This window comes from Colletotrichum spaethianum, assembly GCF_022836535.1.
Source record: "Colletotrichum spaethianum MAFF 239500 DNA, contig12, whole genome shotgun sequence".
Classification (NCBI taxonomy): Eukaryota; Fungi; Ascomycota; class Sordariomycetes; order Glomerellales; family Glomerellaceae; genus Colletotrichum; species Colletotrichum spaethianum.
Genome location: NW_026054782.1, coordinates 625,659 through 644,765, shown reverse-complemented (window position 1 = coordinate 644,765; position 19,107 = coordinate 625,659). Strand labels below are relative to the sequence as shown.

Here is a 19,107-nt window from a genome sequence, read left to right as displayed (position 1 = left end):
GGGGTGGTCTAGTGGTGGGAACAGCCGGTCGATCAGTGCGGTCGGTGGCTGGTAGGTGATTAATTGCAACGTCGGGCGTCGGTAGTGGGGGTGACGATGGTCAGCCAGTGTTTGCTTTCCAGCCCGTGTTCAAGTCGTGTATTGCGCGGCGTGTAGCTTCGCCTTCTGGCGGTGCGTGAACTTTCGGCTGCGGTCAATTAAGACGGCCGGGCTCGGCGGGAAATGGCAATGGAGAGTTGTGAAAGTGCCAAAGATGGGAAACGAACGCTGGGCGATGTTGGGCGCAGGAGGAGAAGGATGGGGAGGTTGGGGAACGGTGTAGGTTGTCGAGGTGCCCCGGGGATCTCTCGTTGTCTTCCCGACTCGAACCAACCAACCACTTTACAGGATAGAATCCCTGCCAGAAAGCGGCGGGGAGACACCGAAAGAGTGCAGTGAGACTGACGGGACTGGCTGCCAGCAGTCTGCAGCACGGGTGTGAGTGGGCGAGCCGTTACTGTGCCTCTGCAGAACAATGGAGAATGGGAGAATGGGACCAATGGACCCAACGACGGACGGGTTGACGGGTTGACGGGTGGTGGGTGGGAGACGAGGTACGAGTCCAAGGAATGGGAAGCCCACGCGGCAACCAGCTGGGCAAGGTATGAAATGTTCCCGGGGGGGGGGGAGAGGAACAGAAAAGAGAAAAAAAAAAGAGACACTGGGCGGCATGGAATCTCAGGGCAGACCGGGGTGCCTCAGTTATTTGGTCAAGAGATGGAAATGCATGTCCGGATTTGCCAAGCGTGCCCGGGCAAGGGTGGGTGCGGTGCGGTGTATCTACGATGTAGAAAGAGGGTGTGCCAGACGGCGCCAGAGGGGAGTTGCGACGAGGGAGGTCAGATGGCGATGGAGATGGAGGAGGACCCGGCCATTGGTGACGGAGGGGCACGGGAGGGAGGGAGGGAGGTATCGGGAGGAGAACTGAGCTCAGAGATGACGGGCGAACCACTATGCACCTTACCTAGTTGATAATTATTGTCAATGGATGTTGCCCTCTCTTGTCTCTCTCTGCCTCTTGGACTACAGTACTACTATTACAGAACCACCGCCGCTCATGCGTGCCGGCAAAAACCATGCATGTCCCGTTTCCCAAAGTCCGTAGGCCGCCACTGCATGCTCTTTCGTCCAGAGTCCCTCTCTCCTTGTCCTGCATCCTGCATTCTGCGTCCTGCGTCCTGGTCGTCAGATAGGCTGTGCGGCGCGGCGCTGCATGAGGCGAAAAAAAAGGCAAACGCCGGATGGGTGGGCGGCGACGGCGGCCAATATGCATGCGACGGCGTGGTCGGGGCGGACCTTGGACGAGATGGGACGACTGACTGACTGGACGAGGAGGGCAGTGGTCGGTGATCGGTTCCAACGCTCATTGAGGTTTGGGGCTTGAATCAGAAGGGCTTCGGCGACGTTTGGAATATTGCCTCTCATCAGAAAGAAAATCGGTTTGGGGGGGGGGGGGGGGGACCTGTTTCCCAAGCCCAATCCGGTTGATAATCTAGCCTCTCCCATGTTTGCGCGTCTGCCTCATGTCGACATGTCCAGTCCATGTACCTCGTTCGTTGCCAAAGAAGACAGTGGTTCAAAACCGTCTGGAACGCCATCCTTCTCCAATCTCTCCACTCCCAGCAACGGGGACCGTCGGTGTTCCCTGGCCGAGGTCGCGGGGAGATCCCGGCGCTCCTCCTCCCGCTCGAGCCTCGGAAGCTTCAGTTCGCTGTCGACTTTGTTAACGGCACTTGCACGCCCCCGAGGCATTGCTGACTGGAAATTACACCTTGGGCCGGTGCTCATGCTCGTCGACAGTCAGTTGTTTGCAAAGGGCCACGAGAGAGAGACCCAGGCAGCTTAGACAACTTCTCTTCAATGGAGGAGACAAACTCTCTTGGCAACGGTGAACGGCCTCCCAAAGCCATTGCGTCATCCCATCCTTCAGCCATCCGCCATCACTGGCCAGTGTCGTACCGGACCGCCTCCAGAAACATGCCAACTCCAGACGGCTTTTTCTTTTCCTGTCCTCACCTTGAATTGACGACACGTCTTATTGCCCTCTGTTAAGCAAACAAGCCAACGCACATCACATCGGCGGGGGCAAAACGCGGAAGTTTTTAGTGCTACTCAGCATGAGAAGCAGGGTCCTTCCATAAATAAACCAGTATAGAACCATTGGCCCCCCTCATGCCGTCCAAGTTTCCAGTTTCCACCGTGGCTCTGTCCCCACATCGCCACCACGACCAAACTTCGCAGTGTTACGACAGCTCCAGTAGGTTACGCCTCTCCCGGGAGCGAAGCGGGCCCGCTCCCCTTTTTCTCCTTTCAGGAAATGGCCACCGCGTTATGAGATCAGATGAGGAGGGAAGCCCACGATGCGGCTCACGGCACGTCCCCCTCTGTCCACTTCGTAAGACTCCTCGCGAGCCCACCCAACGCCCCCGATGCCGGGATATCAAGCAAATACCAAGTCGGCTTGCACGGCACCCGCGCCGCACTTGGCTCAGTTGATCCCCACGGCCAGGACGGCTCTGACACGCTCCGAATGCTTGGGTCCCGCCATGCCATGGCTGGAACCTGGCCTGTTCACGACCCCTCTGACGTCGTCTTCCCCGGTGTTTGCTTCGTTTTCTGGGGTTCGAGAGGATGTTGGGTGATGTCTTCTGATGGGGAACCGTGGTGGGATTTGACGTCGGTAGGTGCAACGCAAAGATGGGATTGATGCGAGTGATGCGCCAAACAGGCTTGATGACGGGGAGTCGTCGCGTCCTTGGCCACGATGACGGCCTGGCGTGTGGTGATTGTTCGAGTATAAAGGGTGTGGAATGCTAAGGCCTTGATGGGTCGATTTTCTCATCATCAATCATAACCATTATCAAAGAGTAATACCCTCATCTACAACCTGTCACACAAACACACAACTCGAGCCACAACCTCTGCCAACTACAAATAACACCACCTCTCCAAAACAACCCAAAGCATATCCTTCACCATGCACGGCGGAAGACATGAGAACTACGGCCCCTCAGGCGGCATGGGCGGCGGCATGAACGATGGTGGAATGAACGGTGGTGGTATGAACGGTGGTGGTATGAACGGTGGTGGTATGAATGGCGGCGGTATGAACGGCGGCGGCATGGGTGGAGGCATGAACGGTGGTGGTATGGGCGGCGGCTACGGAGGTAGCGGCGGCATGGGTGGTCACCACGGAGGTGGTGGTATGGGCGGCGGTATGGGCGGTCACCACGGCGGCGGCGGCATGAGCGGTGGTGGCATGGGAGGCGGCTACGGAGGTGGCCGTGACAACTACTCCGGCAGCGGCATGGGAGGTGGATACGGCGGAGGCCGCGACAACTACTCCAGCGGCGGCGGCATGAACGGCGGCTACGGCGGAGGCCGCGACGACTACGGCCACGGCGGCCATTCCGGCGGCAACCACAACAACAACACCAGCAGCAGCGGCGGCGGCGGTCTCCTCAGCGGCATTATGGGCGGAGGCAAGGACAAGAAGGAGGAGAAGCACGGCGGCGGAGGCTTCACCGACAAGCTCATCGACGGTGCCGCTTCGATGGCCAAGAAGAAGTTCTAGAAGCGAGGGAGCCGGCTATTGACGACGTAACGAATACCCTGTACTTTTAGCTGGGCGATATCATGACGCCACATAAATAATTCCGCGATTTCAAAATACTCTCTTTGGCCTCGTTCCTGTCATCGCGTGACCTGTGCTATCAAGAGTAATCAGAAGGTATGGCAAGTTTGCCCAGAACTAGCCAGTCGAGTCTTGGGTCGTCCGAACTCACGGTCGCGGTCCGACAATCATATCAAAAGTATCGCAATGGGGCTGAAAGGTCGAAACATGGGTAGGCCTTGAAGGTTCATGTGCAAATTAGCAACCTCATCCCCAAACCATTGAAATCTGCCGAATCTGGCCTTCAGGAACTTTGATTTCCCGGTACTACTCTTGTTACATGCCGTAAAACGCCTGGTCTTTTACTCTCTCTCACCTCTCGCGTTCTTCCCAGAAATGTCCTTCCCCCGGAACCCGATCCTTAAGTTCTGCCAGTATCCTCAAGATGCTGCCGAAACCCCATAGTGACCAGAGACATTTTCGGCCCCTCTTCCCTCGCGTGTAGAGGAACGCGGAAGCGAGACAGCGAAACCCAATGGTCAACCCATCAAAATCAAAATCAAATCCCTTTTTTCCAGTTCTAGCAGGGACCGCCCCCCAATGCTAATGCAAGATTCTGCAGAGACGAGGTGAACAAAAGAAAAATGAACGTCGGTTCGGAAGGGTAAGAAGGACTGACTGAACGACTTATCAAAGAAAAAGACGCAATCATGCTCGCGTAGACAGCCAGAGTGAGATGTTCTCATCCGAAAGTGGATTCTTGTCGGGTATTCTCAATCGTATCGTTTCCACCGCGTAATGTCTGCCGACGTGTAGCAACCGAAAAGAAAAGGCACAAGGGCCGCGCTGATTCTCCCTGGCCGAAAATGTACAGATCGACGCCATGAAGGCGTCGAGAGCAGAAAGGTCCGTATGTACCAAATGTCGAAGCGTCGAAAATCAGGGCTGTCGTAAGGCGTTAAGTGACGCTCATGTCCAGGGGTCCGAACAATCAATTGCCCGGTGTTCAAAACTGTTCAACAATCGTAGAGGGCGTTTACTCCTCCTTCTTGGTCTTGTCCGCAGCCTCGCCCGCCTGCTTCTTGAGCTCTTCAGCCTTGGCTTTGGCCTTGGCTTTGCCTTCATTGTATTTGGTCATCTTCTCAGACAGGTAGCGGATGGAGCGGCCGACGCCAGCAGTGAAGAAGCTCTTGATCGACTGCGCGGTTGCGGGCCAGTTGACCGTTTGGCTAATGACCTTGCGAATCGACTTCTGCAACTCCTCGGGGTCATCCTGGACGATGCGCTGCTCAAAGCCTCCACCTTCGCGGCGCTTAAAGCTCACGGCGTCCTCCTCCTTGGAGGCGTCCATCATGGCCTTGAATTCGGAAGATGGGACCATCAACTTCTTCTGGTACTGGAAGTAAAGACGCGAGCGGAAGGCCTTGGGCAGGCGACGAACCATGTTGCCACGCTTGACCGGGTCCATGTCCTGGTACATGGCGCCATCATACTCGGCATCGGAGGCGTGCTTGCTCTGTTGGTCGGCTCCGTCGGCGAAATCGACGTTGGGCATTGTGTTCAGAAGCGGACCGTAGAGCTTGCGGAAAGAGACCATGTTGTTGTCCACAATATTGTTGATCTTGCTCTTGTTCTCGGTCGGCAGGGACATGCGCGGATCGCCGAGGTATGAGATGCCGGCAATGGTCGAGAAAAGCTCTTTCTCAGTGAACTTGGGGGGCAGAAGCAGGAGAGCAGTGCGAACGGCCGAGATAAGGTTGACCTGATTCGCAAGGCGGACTCTAGGATGATCACGCAGGATCTTAACCGGCTTGTGAAGTCTTCCAGCGAGGTACAGGTTGTTCCAGGTGGAGAGGTCAGTGCAGAGGTTGTCGATCGATGTAACGCCGTACTTGATCAGCATGCCCTTCTTAGTGACGTATGGGTTAAAGTAGACGCCGGCGCCCCAGCGGTCCTGAAAGGTCGAGACGAGGCCGGAGCCAAAGCTTGCCAGACCAGAATAGTGGTCGCGATGCTGGCGCATGTTCAGCGAGTGCCAGTGCTGGGTGTGAGTGACTCCAAAAATGAAGTCGATCATTTTAGGACCGCCCTTCTGAACCTCCATCAACGCGGGCGAGGGTTTGGGGTGAACAGCACGGAATTCTTCATCTGAGACGGATCTGCTGGCCTTGGACTGGGGGAAAACACCGGAACCGTAGGCCATGGCGTACATGATGGGGGCGCGGAACTCCCGGACGACTTCAGTGAGCACCTTCTTGAACTCAGCGTTGACCTCCATATGCTGGTTAATGCCAAACTCCTTGTACGGGAGCTCCTCGAAGTCCTCAATCTTGGCATCGGGGTGCTCTTCCCAATTATCAGCCGACAAGGTCGGACCGGTTCTCTCCTTCTTCTCGGCCTCGCGGGCCCAGTTGAAGTTGATGGCAGAGCCCCGGTGAGTGTACGCAGGAGGACTGCCCTCCTCAGCTTTACTCTCATCTTTCTTGCCGGCATCCGCTGAGTAGTACCGGGACGCACGTGAGAAGCCCAGGGTGGTGGCAGACGCAGGGCGAAGTGCCTGGCTGGGGGTGACTCGGAGCTTTTTCTAGTATCAGCCACCATCTCCCACAGTAGTTTCGAAGGTACAACGCATGAGACTAGAGGAATCTTACCATGAGGCGAGAGATTGTCATGATGGCAAGTTGACGAAGGTATTTTGCTAGCGGGTTTTGGTGTGGATCGTTGAAGTAAAGTCGAAGGAACAAAGATTTCAAAAGAGAGGAAAGAAGGATGTGAGATGATTATTGGGCCAGTACAAGAATTGTCGGCAGAGTGTTCACAAAAAAAAAGAGGCGGGCACAATACTGTCCTCAAGGCGAGAGCCACTGGTCCCGACCCAGGTCAGCGCAAGCTTGGTTGTTGCAGCTGGGCTCAGCCTTGTTCTCAATATCTAAGCCGGCCTGGCGATGAAGCTATGGTATCCAATGTTTGTACAGCGCAGATATAGACTCGTCTCGAGAGAAGGAGGCTCGGTACAGATTCGATCGCGCCAAAGGGGTTGCCCGTAGGACTGCGGCTCGGTGGTTCCGGACTATGTTGACGTGCTGCTGATTTTGTGAATAGGGCGCCCCATTCGTATGCCTCAGTCAAGCGAGCTTCTCCTTTGTAAGCGAATTCGATCGAGGTATTGTGTCGCTAAATGTACGGCTCAGGAAGAGAGGGCTCGGTGCGGTTGTCGAGGGGTTGTCGAGGGGGTAATCCGGAGGATTGAAGCTATCGTTGAAATCTGCTGCCCCCGGAGACAAGAGCTCCCAAGTTGGGTGAGCACGGAAACGCTAGAGCAATTAGTGCACGGAGCGGACTTTGATCTGTGCAACAGCCCAAGTCAGGAACAAGCTTCCACACATGTGGGATGTGGGGATCACGTCATGGTGCAGCTAGTCCCTGCTCGGCTCTCCGCCCTTTTCTCTTAAGCCACAGGGTCACAGGGGTGTAGGGCCGTTGTCATTTGTCTCACACCTTTGGCATTGGTGTCAGTGATGATGATGTGGGTGCAGTGGCCGTTCTTCAAAGGGGAGTTGATGCCTTTTTGTGGATTCCCAGATTTTGCTTTGGTCTGAACATGGGATAGAAATGTCGGGATGCCCTCCCGCAGCAACTGACATTGTAACTGTTGAGAGGAGCCTAATGGTACTTTCATGATGTGATGAACAGGTGGGGGATATCTGAAATCTTTTCAGGCGCCGCCTCTGAGAAGCAAAAACAAGGCAAAGTTGCAAGATTGTGATATGTTTATGATCATTGAGAAAATGTGTGGGTGGGGTGGTTGATGAAGTACCAAAGATGACTTGAATAGGCAAGAAGGAAGGACGAAGGAACTCCTGCCTTCGGGAAGCTGCAGTTGAAACGCAACAGAGGAAGGAGCAACCGGATTCTGCCTGCAATCTTCCTTCTTCAAAGAGGCAGAAATCGAAGCAGATGACGGTTGCCTTTCCTCTTCTAGCAACCGCAAGAGCAAGATCAATCTCTGCCATTCAAACGAACAAATCTGCCATGGCCAGCAACAACTTGGCACTACCGTCAACCGCGCAACCGCCAATGGATGAAGATGAGGATTCGAGACAGACTGCGGAAATCGGATGTCTGCTGATGGCGATGCAGCAACCTCCAGCTCGAGCTCCAGCTGCTGCCCCCAAGAAAGCCACACCGCGGGGAAGTGACAGGGCTGGGCGACAGCTGAGAGAGCTGAACCCTCAGCAGATGCCAGAATTCAGCGTCGCAGGGTCTCCCCGGGAACATCACGTGACCTCGTCCCCGGCAACTCCAGCGTCCAACAACCGCCAAAACAACATCGGCCGATCATCTGGAGAACGCGTCCAGAAGCATTATCGTCACAGATCCGGCGCCATGAGGTCGCACACCCCATCTGGCGATCCTCCAGGCAGGCGCGGCTCAGTAACCAACCGTTTTCGCTCCAGCGTCGGCGGGAGCGCACTCCCTAGACCTCACACCTCCCTCAGAGAGTCCAGAGTATGTTGTAAACAAAGCAACGGCGCTAGGTAAATCGCAACTGCCGCTGACCCAAATACCACCATAGACCTTCCGCGCAACACAACCGACCTACAACCTCTTCACCGGTGGCGATGCCAATAGCAGACCCGGGTCCCGTGCAAGCCTGGTCCCCGAATCCGTTCGCGCATCCTCTCACGAGAGCTCTAAAGAAAACATGGCGCCCCCAGACGCGGCCGAGTATGAATCACAGCGACAGGTGATCGAGGAGCTGAAAGCGGAGCTGGGCACCCTTCGCTACACAATCAGCACGTTTGAGCAGGAAAAGCAGATGGCTGAAGCCCGACACAATGCCGAGCTTGAGGATCAACGCCGACGTGCCCAGGCCGACTTCACGGCGAAACAGGCCGTCGAGAGCGAGAAATCGCAAGCCATGCGACAACTGGAGAACACACAAAAGGAACTGAGCGACCTGCGAGACAACATCGCGCAAGAAAAGACAAGTCTCGAGAAGCGCGCGCGCGACGCCGAAGAGGAGGCCCGTTTGCTACAGGAACAATTGGAAGATTTGTCGAGCGCCAAGGACGAGGCGGCCCGTATCAATGAGAAAAAGACGATCGACCTCGAGATGCAGTTGCAGGCCGCGCAAAAGTCGACACAAGAACTAGAACAAGAGTCACAGGCCCGCGAGGCTGCCCTTCAACAGGTCCAGGCTCAACTAGCCGAGAAAGACAACCAGGTGGGCAACCTTGAGGCGGAAGTGTTGCGCCTCAAAGCCCAAACAGGAGATGCCGATACCATGGCCATCATCAAGCGTGAGCTGTCAGAGCAGGTGGCGCATATCCGCAACCTGGAAGCGACCAACCGCGAGCAGCTCTCAGAGCTGAAGCACCTGCGCCAAATTCATCGGGCCGTCGAGGTCGTTGAAGAGGAGAAGCGATCCCTTCAGCGTAAGCTCGAAGCCGCCCAGTTCCTCGAGACCGAATTGGCAGAGGCGCACATCCAACGCCAGCGTCTTGAGGACGAGCGTCTCGCATGGACGGGCTACCTTGCCAGTACCGGCACCGATCTTGAGTTCGACTCACCCGAAGCTGTCGCCCGCGCTCTCGTCGAGCAACGCTACGAGACCGCTTCTCAACTCGACAAAGTTGGCTCGCTGCAGGCTGAGCTGGCTGCGCAAGAGTCTGCTGTGAAGTCACTTCAGGAGGAAAACGCCACACTAAAGTCACAGCTCAACGAGGCGCGATCCGTTGCGACGACCCAGAATGTCGACAAGACGCGACTCAGGACTGAGCGTCAGCGCGTGCTCGCGGTGAAGGAGGTCGAATATCTCCGTGCCCAGCTCAAGACGTTCGATGCAGAAGACGAAGCCTTCCAGCCTGAAGCCGTCGACGAAACCCGAGCGCGCCGCATCCAGGAGCTCGAGGACCTGGTGGACAAGTACAGATCAGAGGTACAGGCCCTGCACGCCGAGATGTCCTCCATCGAGGCCGGCAAGCCCGCCCAACCCGCACCGGCCGTCGCTGGCACCAAACGCCCGCGCGACGAGAACGACGATGCCCTGCAGGAGCAGCTCGGCCTCCTCAACCGCAAGAACCGCAAACTCCAGGACCAGCTCTCGGCGGTCCAGACACAGCACGCCATCACCCAGAAGGAACTCTCCGTCGTGCAGGAGCAGCTCAAGGCGCTGAAGACGCAATCCAAGACGCGCATCCTCTCCCTGCGCTCCAACCCGACGTCCGACTTCGAGGCTATCAAGATGTCCAAGCTCAAGGCCCTGGAGCAGGAGAACGCCGACCTCCTCGCCCAGATCGAGGGCAACCCCACTGTGGACCTTGTCCCGCGCACGCAGCTCGACGCCGCAAACCGCCTGGTGGAGGAAGCTCGCGCCGAGACCGCGTCCGCCCAGAAATCAGCCAAGCGACTCAAGGAGGTGTGGTCCAAGAAGTCGCTCGAGTTCAAGGAGGCCATCTTTAGCACCCTCGGGTGGACCGTCATGTTCATGCCCAACGGCAAGATGCGCGTCGAGTCGACGTTTTACCCGTCCCAGACGGACGAGTACGAGAACTCGATTGTGTTTGACGGCGAAAAGGGCACGATGAAGGTCGGCGGCGGGCCCAAGAGCGCGTTTGCGCGCCGCATATCCGACCAGATCGGCTTCTGGGTGCGCGAGAAGGGGTGCATTCCCGGCTTCCTCGCTGCGCTGACGCTCGAGTTTTATGAAGAGTACTCGCGGAACCAGATGCAGACCGAGTAAAACGTCGACGATCATGGCAGGCGGGTTTGGGTCTCTATATGTACACATACAAGGATGGCGGAGAAGTCGTCCACATGGTCCATTTGTCAGGCGGAAAGGGGAAAACAGAAACTCGGCTGTCAGGGGAGATGACGAACGGCCCGGATGGGGAGGCGGAATTGTACAAATGGGGGTTTTCTTTTCCTTTTTCTCTCTTGTAGATCACGATGATACCTCGCCTCACAGCCTGAAAGAAATGGTATGAGGTTCAGATGCTGGACGGACGAATAGCTTCCTCTCCTGATGACTCATGGGTTTCTTTCTCTTGTCACAACTGTTGAGCCGCTTTGCTTGTCTTCGCGATAGTCGCCACTTATGCTCATGCTCATGCCAGGCTTGTGTCTTTGTTGCAAACGCGCAAACGTACATGGGAATCTCTCTCTTTTTTCCTCTTCCATCATATCGGTACAAAAGCTACCTACAACCTGCCAAAAGTCCGTCTCCGTCGTCCGAGTTGATGATCCACCGCGTGACCATACTCCTCGAAAATCCAACCTCTGAGAAGAAACTAAACGACGCCCTCGTTTCGCCAGACATGAACTGTCTGGGGCGGGTGTCTATCAACCTCTCGTGTCATGCGCTTGCTATGTAAAATGGTTTCCCTCTCCATCAATGACAAAATCTACCACTTCGATGGGGTATGTACAAATCTCGCTACACGTCTTTCCCCAACAAAGATTCATCGCGGCTGGATGTCGATTATTTGGCCTCATACTTGCCACTAGTAACCTTTTTCACCAATTGCACGTCCACCCATTGCTGGTCAGCCGGCAGTGCCGGCGAGGTTGGGTTGTCATCCGCAAAGGGGTCGGCATCCTCGTCCTTGCCCTTACCTTTGGTCTCTTCCAACCTAGAAATGGAGATGCCACTGCTGAGATCCTCTGGCGTCATCTCCCATCGAGCCTCGATGTGTCCTGGCTTGGGCTCCGCGTTTTCAGCGCCGATGATGCGACAGACAATCTTCTGCGTCTCAGCAGTGAGGGTCAGGTCGCCCAGGCGCCAGTACACCAAGTGCTTGTCTTTGAGATGTGTTCCTGTGGGCTTCGTCTGCGCACCGGAGGCCTTGGCGCCCTCGTATGTGGCAACGAAAACAACATTGTGCAGCGTCACGGGTGCCGTCAGGTTGCTTGCGGGGTTGAGAGAGTACTGCAGGAGAAGTCCGAGCTTGTCACCCTGAGGTTTCCAAGCCGGGCGGAGCAAGAGCGGAACGTGTGCCGCCAAACCAGCGCCATCAGCGTCGCCGGCATGTACTCTATATGTGAAGGCCGTAGCCGTCTTGTTAAGATGCGATAGGTCCAAGTTGAACTCGTCGGATTTACCAGAGTTCTGGACAAAGATACGGTTCGGCCCAATGACTTCCAGGCTCGGGAAGTTGTTAATTCTGATGGTCTCATAATCTGCTTTCTGTTAGCAACTCTTCTTCTTCTTCTTCTTTTTCACTGTCCCGACTCCTGTGATGGGTAGGTAATAACGGAACTCACCCGGCCGAGAATCACCAGTTGCCTGGTAGGCAAAGGCAATTTCACCATGCACCTTGGCATTTGTGACCGTTCCATCCTCAAAAGTTGCCGATACGGTCTCGATGACGGACGCATTGAGACCAGGCTCGTGCATCTCAGGATGCTTTAGGTGGGCCAGGCTCACAAGTGAGTTGGCTGAGCGGATGGACTGAGTATCTGACGTGGCAGCGATGCTTGCTTCAGAAGTAAGGGCAGCCACGGTGGTGGGCTTAGACGATTGGCTGGGGAGTGATGGCGAAGTCGGGAAGGGGTTTTCAGTGGTGAGCTCAGACTCAGGCATACTGGGGGGTGGCACATAGATGGTGTTTCTGACGTCTCTACGACCTCGCACAGTTCCGAGCTTTCGTGAGGGAGCGGCCATCTGCGTCAGTGTATTGGCGACATTCGACATGGCAGCCTTCTTCGCGTCGGCATCTTCCTCTGCGATGGGCGAGCTCGCAATGTTGAGTTTGAACATCTGCTCGTTTTCTTCCGCGGCCTCACGCTGGGCCTGAGAGATCGGGTCGTTATCGGGTGGGCGGATTGTGAAGCCCTCGGCGTCCTTGCTTTCGGCATCCTTGCCCTGGGAAGGGGGCGGGCCTGGAGGAGGGGCAACATCCAGCGCATCGGTGTCGTGGGTTCCATTTACAGGTCCATTTGGCGAACCCAAGCGATTCGCATCCGAAAGGCTTTCACCAAAGCCGTTGGTACCTTCGTGGAAAGGTCTGTCGTTGCCAGAGGACTGGGGCGGTCTCGGTGAATCGGGCGTCTCTGCAAGAGCAGACAATCGGTTGTGGGCCTCGGCCAGGTTGTTCGACGAAGCTCTAGGAGACAGGCCGGGGCGAACGTGAGTGCTACTATGACTGCTGCTGAGGCCTCGGCCGAAAGATGGAGCGCCGCCCTTTCCGGGGGATATCTGGCCGAATCCGCCGTGGATGCTCTGCCGGCGCCGGCCGAGCATCGTGCCAATTCGGCTTCGCAGCTTCGATTCTGCATCAGTCGTTAGTCACTGCAAAGAGACTTGTTGAACTTTTAGTAGGTCATCATACCGCCCTTTCCGTCGGCAAGACCGGAGTGGTCACTTGCGTCGTCGTCGCGGGGTCCGATGCTGCTGGGCGCAGGCGGAGGCGGGACCAGTGTCTGACTGGTCGGGACATTGGAAGATTGCCTAGATGCCGTGGCCCTCTTCTCCAGGCGCGGCTTTCCCGAAAGAACCCTCTCCTTGAAGCTCCCAATCTCCTGCTCGGTGCTGATCTCCAACATGGAGGCCAACGTGTCGGCAGCGCGGGCTTGGTTTCGTTGCGCCTGGTCGCTCTCGTGGGTTTCGTATTGGGTCAGCAGGTCGCGCAGCTGGTTGACACGCTGCTCGTCGATGGCTTGCAGGGTCTCGAAGATGAAGGGGGCCTGGGAGTCCCACTGTTGGGTGGCAGACTCGAGTCTTGCCGTAGCATCCGCCATCTTCTGGGCGTTCGTCTTGGGGCCCTTGCGGCTCAGGGCATCCGCCTTCTTCTGGGCATCTTCGAGATCTCGGGCCATGGCGGTCAGATTAGCGGAGATGGTCTGCATGTTCTGCATCTCCTTGCGAGACTGGAAGTTACGCAGGGGACCCTCGACATCTTTTTCGAGTTGGCTTGAGAAAACGTGGTGGGAGTGGGCGGTCGAATCGACGGATTGGAGAATCTTGTCCCAGGGGCCGGAAAAGACGCTGCGTAGTCGATCAGTACACGGTATGGCCGTCGGGTGCTCGTCAGGGACGTCGCGGGCGACCTACCCAAGCTCAGATTGGCTGTTGGGGACTTTGAAGGTGAGCAGCTTCTTCAGGCTCTGGACGTATTGGTCCTCGACTCGGCGGCGTTCCTGGATGGGATTGTTCAGCTTGGGGTTGTCCTGCTGTCGCGTGGGCGGTGTTCTAGTGGTTTCGGGTGTCGCTTTACCTGCAGCCAGTCTGCGATCTCAGTGTTGATCTTGTTTATTCTCTTCACACGGTCGGTGAGGACGTTCACGGCCTGCATCGGCTGGAGGTGTGCCTGGACAAAGGAAACATGGACAGTCAGCAATCGAGTCGCAAACAATGCGCTCCTGGCATGGCGGACGGAGGCACAGGAGTCGGAGGGGTTGTGGAAGGCCAGCTCCCGACCTCGGCTTCCACTCGGTGGCTGGGCCTTTTTTTCCCTCTCGGGGGGTAAAGGAAACAGTGACGATGGAGGAAACGGGGGAAACGGGGAAAGGACGGCAACAGTACCAGCATGGCAGGGTATTCGGCCCTTGCGAGATCGTCCATTGTGTCTAATTAGCGGGCGCGCAAAATCATATACGATGAATGCAAGCAACGAGAGAAACGGCGCGCATAGCGATGCTGTCTATAATGCTGGAGGAGGTGTCGCCAAGGTGAGGAGCATTCGCATCGTGGGAAAGTCGTGAGGGTAAGAAGGTGGGTTGGTTAGCGGGTTGGCTGCGAGACGGAGGGAATTGAGCTGAGTGGATGGATGGATGGATGGTTGGACTTGGAACACACACCAAGGTCCTCGGTAGGTAAATTGCCTGGCCTGTGGTGAGGCAGGCAAGGAAGGAGCCTACGAGTACGCTGTACACTACTGGACGGGAATGGCGCAGTTGCTGCCGAACGAGGATGAGGACGGACGAAGCCAGGTCAGGCAGTCAGTCACCAGCCAAAAGGCAAGTGGAGTGCGTGCATGTCTGCTGCTGGAGCGGGAAAAAAGTCTGGGTGCTGGACATTGGATGCTGGACAGTGACTTTCCAGGGTTGGTCTTGGGCTGATGATGGAGTGTGGAGTAGACCCGACAGGGGGGGTGGCCTGGCTGGGCTGGAAGAAGACGTAAGTACTCTCTGCAGCCTTGGGCGTGGACTTGCGGTGCGGTGCGGTGCACCTTCACCTCCATCGATGATCGATCGAGCAGCATATACACACGCACTACATACAACTTACATAGGCTCATTTACGTGTACGTGTAAGCAAGGTTTGGGGACCATGGCCGACGCAAGGCCGTGCCGGTACTGCGTGCTCGTCTGCGTCTGCGTTCGCTGGTGTTGACTTTGCTTTTTGGGTTCACTTCCGGCAAGTGTCCATAGCAGCTGGGGGCCGCGGCGGCGACTCTCGAGTCTGCTGCATATGCCCCCATCCATGAATGTCTCATGTACCTTTTTTTTTTTTTTGCCCTCCTGGTGTTGTGTGTTGTCAATTGGTCCGAGTGCAGTCTCCCCGTGCCAAAAGGTTCGGCGGATATCCAATGGTGGATTGATCTGAATTCATTGGCTTCGGATGGGAACACTGGCCCGGGAGCAGCGGACAAGGACTCACCATCGATGCATCAATCACCCTCACTCAGTCTCACTCCCCTTCCCGGCGAGCGCAGTCACACTCGCTCGCATCAGTGACTCCAACTCGAGTTCCACACCGACCAACCACTTTCTGCCATCACTCGTGCTTTCAGCTGCTGCTCTGGCAGGGGGCTGATGTACTCGAAACGGCCTAGCCCGGGGGGGATTCTACGAATACGTCACGCAGCACCTTACGGACCAGGTTAGCACGTCTCTTGTCTCATCACCTCAGAGCGCCGAGAAAGAATCCGAGTGGACTCGACTCGGCTCTGTTGCTTCACAATCGGCCATGCGTTTCTCAGGCTTCCTGAAGCACGACACCGTACAGACACCGTACAGAGGGCATGCAGAACGCGCCGCTCGCTGGCCTCGTACCGGAGACAGGCTGCGTTCCCCCGACTTCGAGACGCCTGGATCCTCTGCCTTGGCCACTCCACCTGTTTATACATAACATCCCACGCCCCTTTGCTAAGGTTCAGAGGAACTGTACCTGTATGAGACGACGGGAAGTGCCCTGACCTGTCGCGTCGGCGTAAAATCTCTGGCCGAAATTCAATTTGCACATGGCATTCGGGTCGGTAAAAAGAAAAACTTGGAGTGACTGAGCCGCACCATCCTTGCTTTCTGCCCCGGGCGCATGAACTTTTACTTTGTCCCTTATTTCCATCGCAAGGATACTGAAGCCAGACCATCGCCGATGATCACCGCCGGGAGATACCTACTGCCGTCGTGGCTTGCCCAACTTCCCTCTCCCATAAGTGCGCGATGCCAGACCCGAAATTGGTGTGCGCGTTAGCGCGACTCGGTCGTGAATATCTCAAACCTCCCAAGGCTATAGAAAACTAAGATTAGATTGAAGAAATGGTTTGGGGGCTACAAATCGACGCGATAGGAACGCCCCGTCAGGTACCCGAAATTGCAGCGAGCAGTCCTGGATTATGTAAGCTTATGTGGAGAAAAGCAGTCGCGCTCTGCACTGTGATGATTCGGATCCTTCTGCGGGATTCTACGGCGGCGGGCCCGGCCCGGACAGTTGGGAAGCGGACATTCTCACACGGTAAATACTCAGCTCTCCTTCCGTGGCTGCATCAGGGATCACCAATGGAAGGTGCAACGACGCCAGGTGCTTACTACATTCATACTCGCCTCGTGTCCCTTGTTTCTGCTGGGTGCTCACTAACAACAGTCCATTGTGAAGCCACAAGAGCGCATCCTCAGACCCCAGCCATCCCTGCCCATCCCCCTTGACCATCCCAATCCTATCCTCTACCATGGCCGACAATGACTGGAGGACGCAGTTGTCAGCATCAGACCGGTATGAGAACATACAGAAAATGTAAGTTACCGATTTACCACAGGCATTGATCGCGACCATCTACTTACATAAATTCCTCAGAAAGGCTGTGCTAGAAGCCGCAGGCTCAGAAGCCAAAGCCACTTCACAGTCCGATGCATTTTCGGTCGAGAACCAGGCTTACAAAGATTCAACGTCTAGGGTGAGTCCCCCCTTTACCCATCGTCTATCCCCCATCCCCCATCTATCCTTTCTCTAAGGGTCTAAGCCTCTAAGGCTAATCTTAATCTTAGGCTCAATATGACGAGATATGTCAGCTAGTTGGCTCCGCAAATTTGGCTCCTCAAGAAGCGACAGCCCGTGATGCAGACGAATCCGACGACATTGGAGTCACCATTGGCTCTTACAAGAACTGCCTCCCGTTCGCAAGCGGTCTCACATCGGAGGTTTACAGGTGCAAAGACCGGGCCCTCAAAGTTATTGTGGAAACGCACAACATTGCGCCTCATAACCCTCACCGCGAGGCCAAGATCCTAGCAACCCTGAAGCGGCCATGCATCTCCCTGTTGGAAACATTTAGGGACCAGGAGCAAAGACTCGTCCTGGTGTTCCCTTACAAGCCTCTTACCCTGGCCGACATCATTGACAAAGGGACACTCCCACTACCCAGAGTAAGGCGTATCTTCAAAGACGTCTTCACCGCTCTTAGGGATATTCACAGTGAGGGCATTATTCATAGGGACGTCAAACCAGAGGCCATCCTCCTCGACGGCCCAGATGGACCAGCCTATCTGTCCGACTTCGGAACCGCCTGGCACCCGACCATGTCGGTTGTTTCCGAGCCGGCCAACAGCAAGATTCTTGACATTGGGACCGGCCCCTATCGCGCTCCTGAGGCCCTTTTCGGTGACAAAGCCTACGGCCCTGCTGTTGATATGTGGGCTGTCGGTTCTATGTTAGCCGAGTGTTGCCGCAGCCCCCCGAAGTCGCTGTTTGAATCAAGGCCGACACACGAGGACGGCAACCAGCTAGGCCTCATTTTGAGCATCTTCAAAACTTTAGGCACTCCAACGCGGGAGACCTGGCCCGAAGCCGCGAGCTTCAAAACTCCACCCTTTGAGATGTATCGCATGTTTGAAGGCCATCCATGGGAAGAAATTCTGCCCGATGTCGATGCTCAAGTTCGAGACCTAATATCAATCTTGGTTCGTTTCGACTCAAAGAGGGCGAGTGCCGAACAGGTGATGAAATTGCAAATTTTATGATGCAGCCTCATTTCTCTAACTTCTCGATAGGCCTTGCAGCACACATTCCTACAGCAGAATGAGGAAGCCCAGGCCTAAAACCTCTGGAAATGCGAGGAGACAAAACAGCAAAGGATGGACAATGTCTGGAGCGATGGCCCACAGCCAGCGCCCGCATTCTGATGCAGGTGATGAAAGCCGTTGCTTTGTGTCCACGGCCATCTTTGGGTTGGCTCTAGGGTTATTGTACCATCGCAAGCCGTTTCAACGTTCAAAGACAAAGGGATAAAGTCTCCTCGCATTTGGTATTAATGCCTGGTAACTCCATCTTCGACCATGAGCGCTATTGACATCAACAACTTACACACTCTGCCTTTACTCAACAACGAATCAAAACCCATCTACCAAAGTTGAAGTCGCTGCTGCGAAACCTTGACAACATGGCAAAAGACAGGTCCGTCAAACGCAACGGCCCCCAGATACCGGATCAGCCCGGCATCGACACGTCCATCCTTTACGGCGGGAAGAAATCGCCGGAAATAGAGCGACGACCCGAGAACAGACACGGCCTCCCGCGCGACATGCCGGGAAAGACCCCTGGCGGCAAGGACCGCCATCACTGTTCCAGGAAGGGGCACACGAGCGATTTTCGCTGCGTGAAAAAGGGCTGCATGAAAAAATGCCCCGACTGCGGGACCTGGACATCGAGTCTTAATGGATCAAGGTGCATTCCCTGCAGGGCGCGAGAGACGAGGAGGATGAGGGACGAGAAGGACGACAGGATTGAACAGGAGAAGGCCGATGCAAAGCTCGCTAAGAAGGGAAAACCGACAGCTTCCAAGAGTGGCGTCATGGCCAAGATGCTCCTTGCCCCCCAACCTTGCGGCATCCGCAAGCGAGTCGGCCGCGTCGGCGAGCGTGCGCCCGGCCGCTTCTCCCGAGGTTCGCTGGACTCTGGTCGTCGATCTCCGAGCCCGTCTCAGCTTTCTGACGAGGAGTCTGCTGGTCATGACGAGACGGCCACGGATGAGGACGAATGGGAGGGTATTACGGAGGACGTCGATCACCAGGACTACGTGACAGCAGACGAGGCTCAGTATCAGCGACGCATGGAAGAGGATGCAGCCTTGCAGGACAAGATTCGTGAGTGTCTCCTGAAGCTTCTGTCGTAGGGGCTCCGGTTACGCTGGTGTACATCTCCTGTTTGCGCTGTTTCCAATGTCTGGTATTGAGTGCATCTATCCACTACCTACACCCGTTGCTTTCCCCCCCTTTCTCCGTGCCTTCTAGTCCGA

General features: G+C 55.9%; 6 protein-coding genes across 6 annotated transcripts; 3 read left to right on the top strand and 3 right to left on the bottom strand.

Moving 5' to 3' along the window:
• Window positions 1-4,688: 4,688 nt before the first annotated feature.
• Window positions 4,689-6,324, bottom strand: ColSpa_05499 (phosphatidate cytidylyltransferase, mitochondrial; the record flags this gene model as incomplete). Its single annotated transcript, XM_049271711.1, has 2 exons — window positions 4,689-6,209; window positions 6,304-6,324. The coding sequence occupies 2 exons, from the start codon at window positions 6,322-6,324 to the stop codon at window positions 4,689-4,691; spliced, it is 1,542 nt and encodes a 513-aa protein (XP_049127668.1).
• Window positions 6,325-7,684: 1,360 nt separating this feature from the next.
• On the top strand, window positions 7,685-10,397 carry ColSpa_05498 (spindle pole body component alp14; the record flags this gene model as incomplete). Its single annotated transcript, XM_049271710.1, has 2 exons — window positions 7,685-8,161; window positions 8,229-10,397. The coding sequence occupies 2 exons, from the start codon at window positions 7,685-7,687 to the stop codon at window positions 10,395-10,397; spliced, it is 2,646 nt and encodes an 881-aa protein (XP_049127667.1).
• Window positions 10,398-11,135: 738 nt separating this feature from the next.
• ColSpa_05497 (SUR7 family protein pun1) lies at window positions 11,136-12,896 on the bottom strand (the record flags this gene model as incomplete). The annotated part of the gene is made up of 2 exons (XM_049271709.1): window positions 11,136-11,833; window positions 11,918-12,896. The coding sequence occupies 2 exons, from the start codon at window positions 12,894-12,896 to the stop codon at window positions 11,136-11,138; spliced, it is 1,677 nt and encodes a 558-aa protein (XP_049127666.1).
• A 71-nt stretch (window positions 12,897-12,967) lies between these two features.
• On the bottom strand, window positions 12,968-13,947 carry ColSpa_05496 (cytoskeletal protein syp1; the record flags this gene model as incomplete). Its single annotated transcript, XM_049271708.1, has 3 exons — window positions 12,968-13,640; window positions 13,707-13,822; window positions 13,870-13,947. 3 exons carry the CDS (start codon window positions 13,945-13,947, stop codon window positions 12,968-12,970), a joined length of 867 nt encoding a protein of 288 aa, XP_049127665.1.
• Window positions 13,948-16,545: 2,598 nt separating this feature from the next.
• ColSpa_05495 (serine/threonine-protein kinase) lies at window positions 16,546-17,833 on the top strand (the record flags this gene model as incomplete). Its single annotated transcript, XM_049271707.1, has 3 exons — window positions 16,546-16,610; window positions 16,671-16,770; window positions 16,862-17,833. 3 exons carry the CDS (start codon window positions 16,546-16,548, stop codon window positions 17,831-17,833), a joined length of 1,137 nt encoding a protein of 378 aa, XP_049127664.1.
• A 419-nt stretch (window positions 17,834-18,252) lies between these two features.
• Window positions 18,253-18,984, top strand: ColSpa_05494 (uncharacterized protein; the record flags this gene model as incomplete). The annotated part of the gene is made up of 1 exon (XM_049271706.1): window positions 18,253-18,984. The coding sequence occupies one exon, from the start codon at window positions 18,253-18,255 to the stop codon at window positions 18,982-18,984; it is 732 nt and encodes a 243-aa protein (XP_049127663.1).
• Window positions 18,985-19,107: the final 123 nt, after the last annotated feature.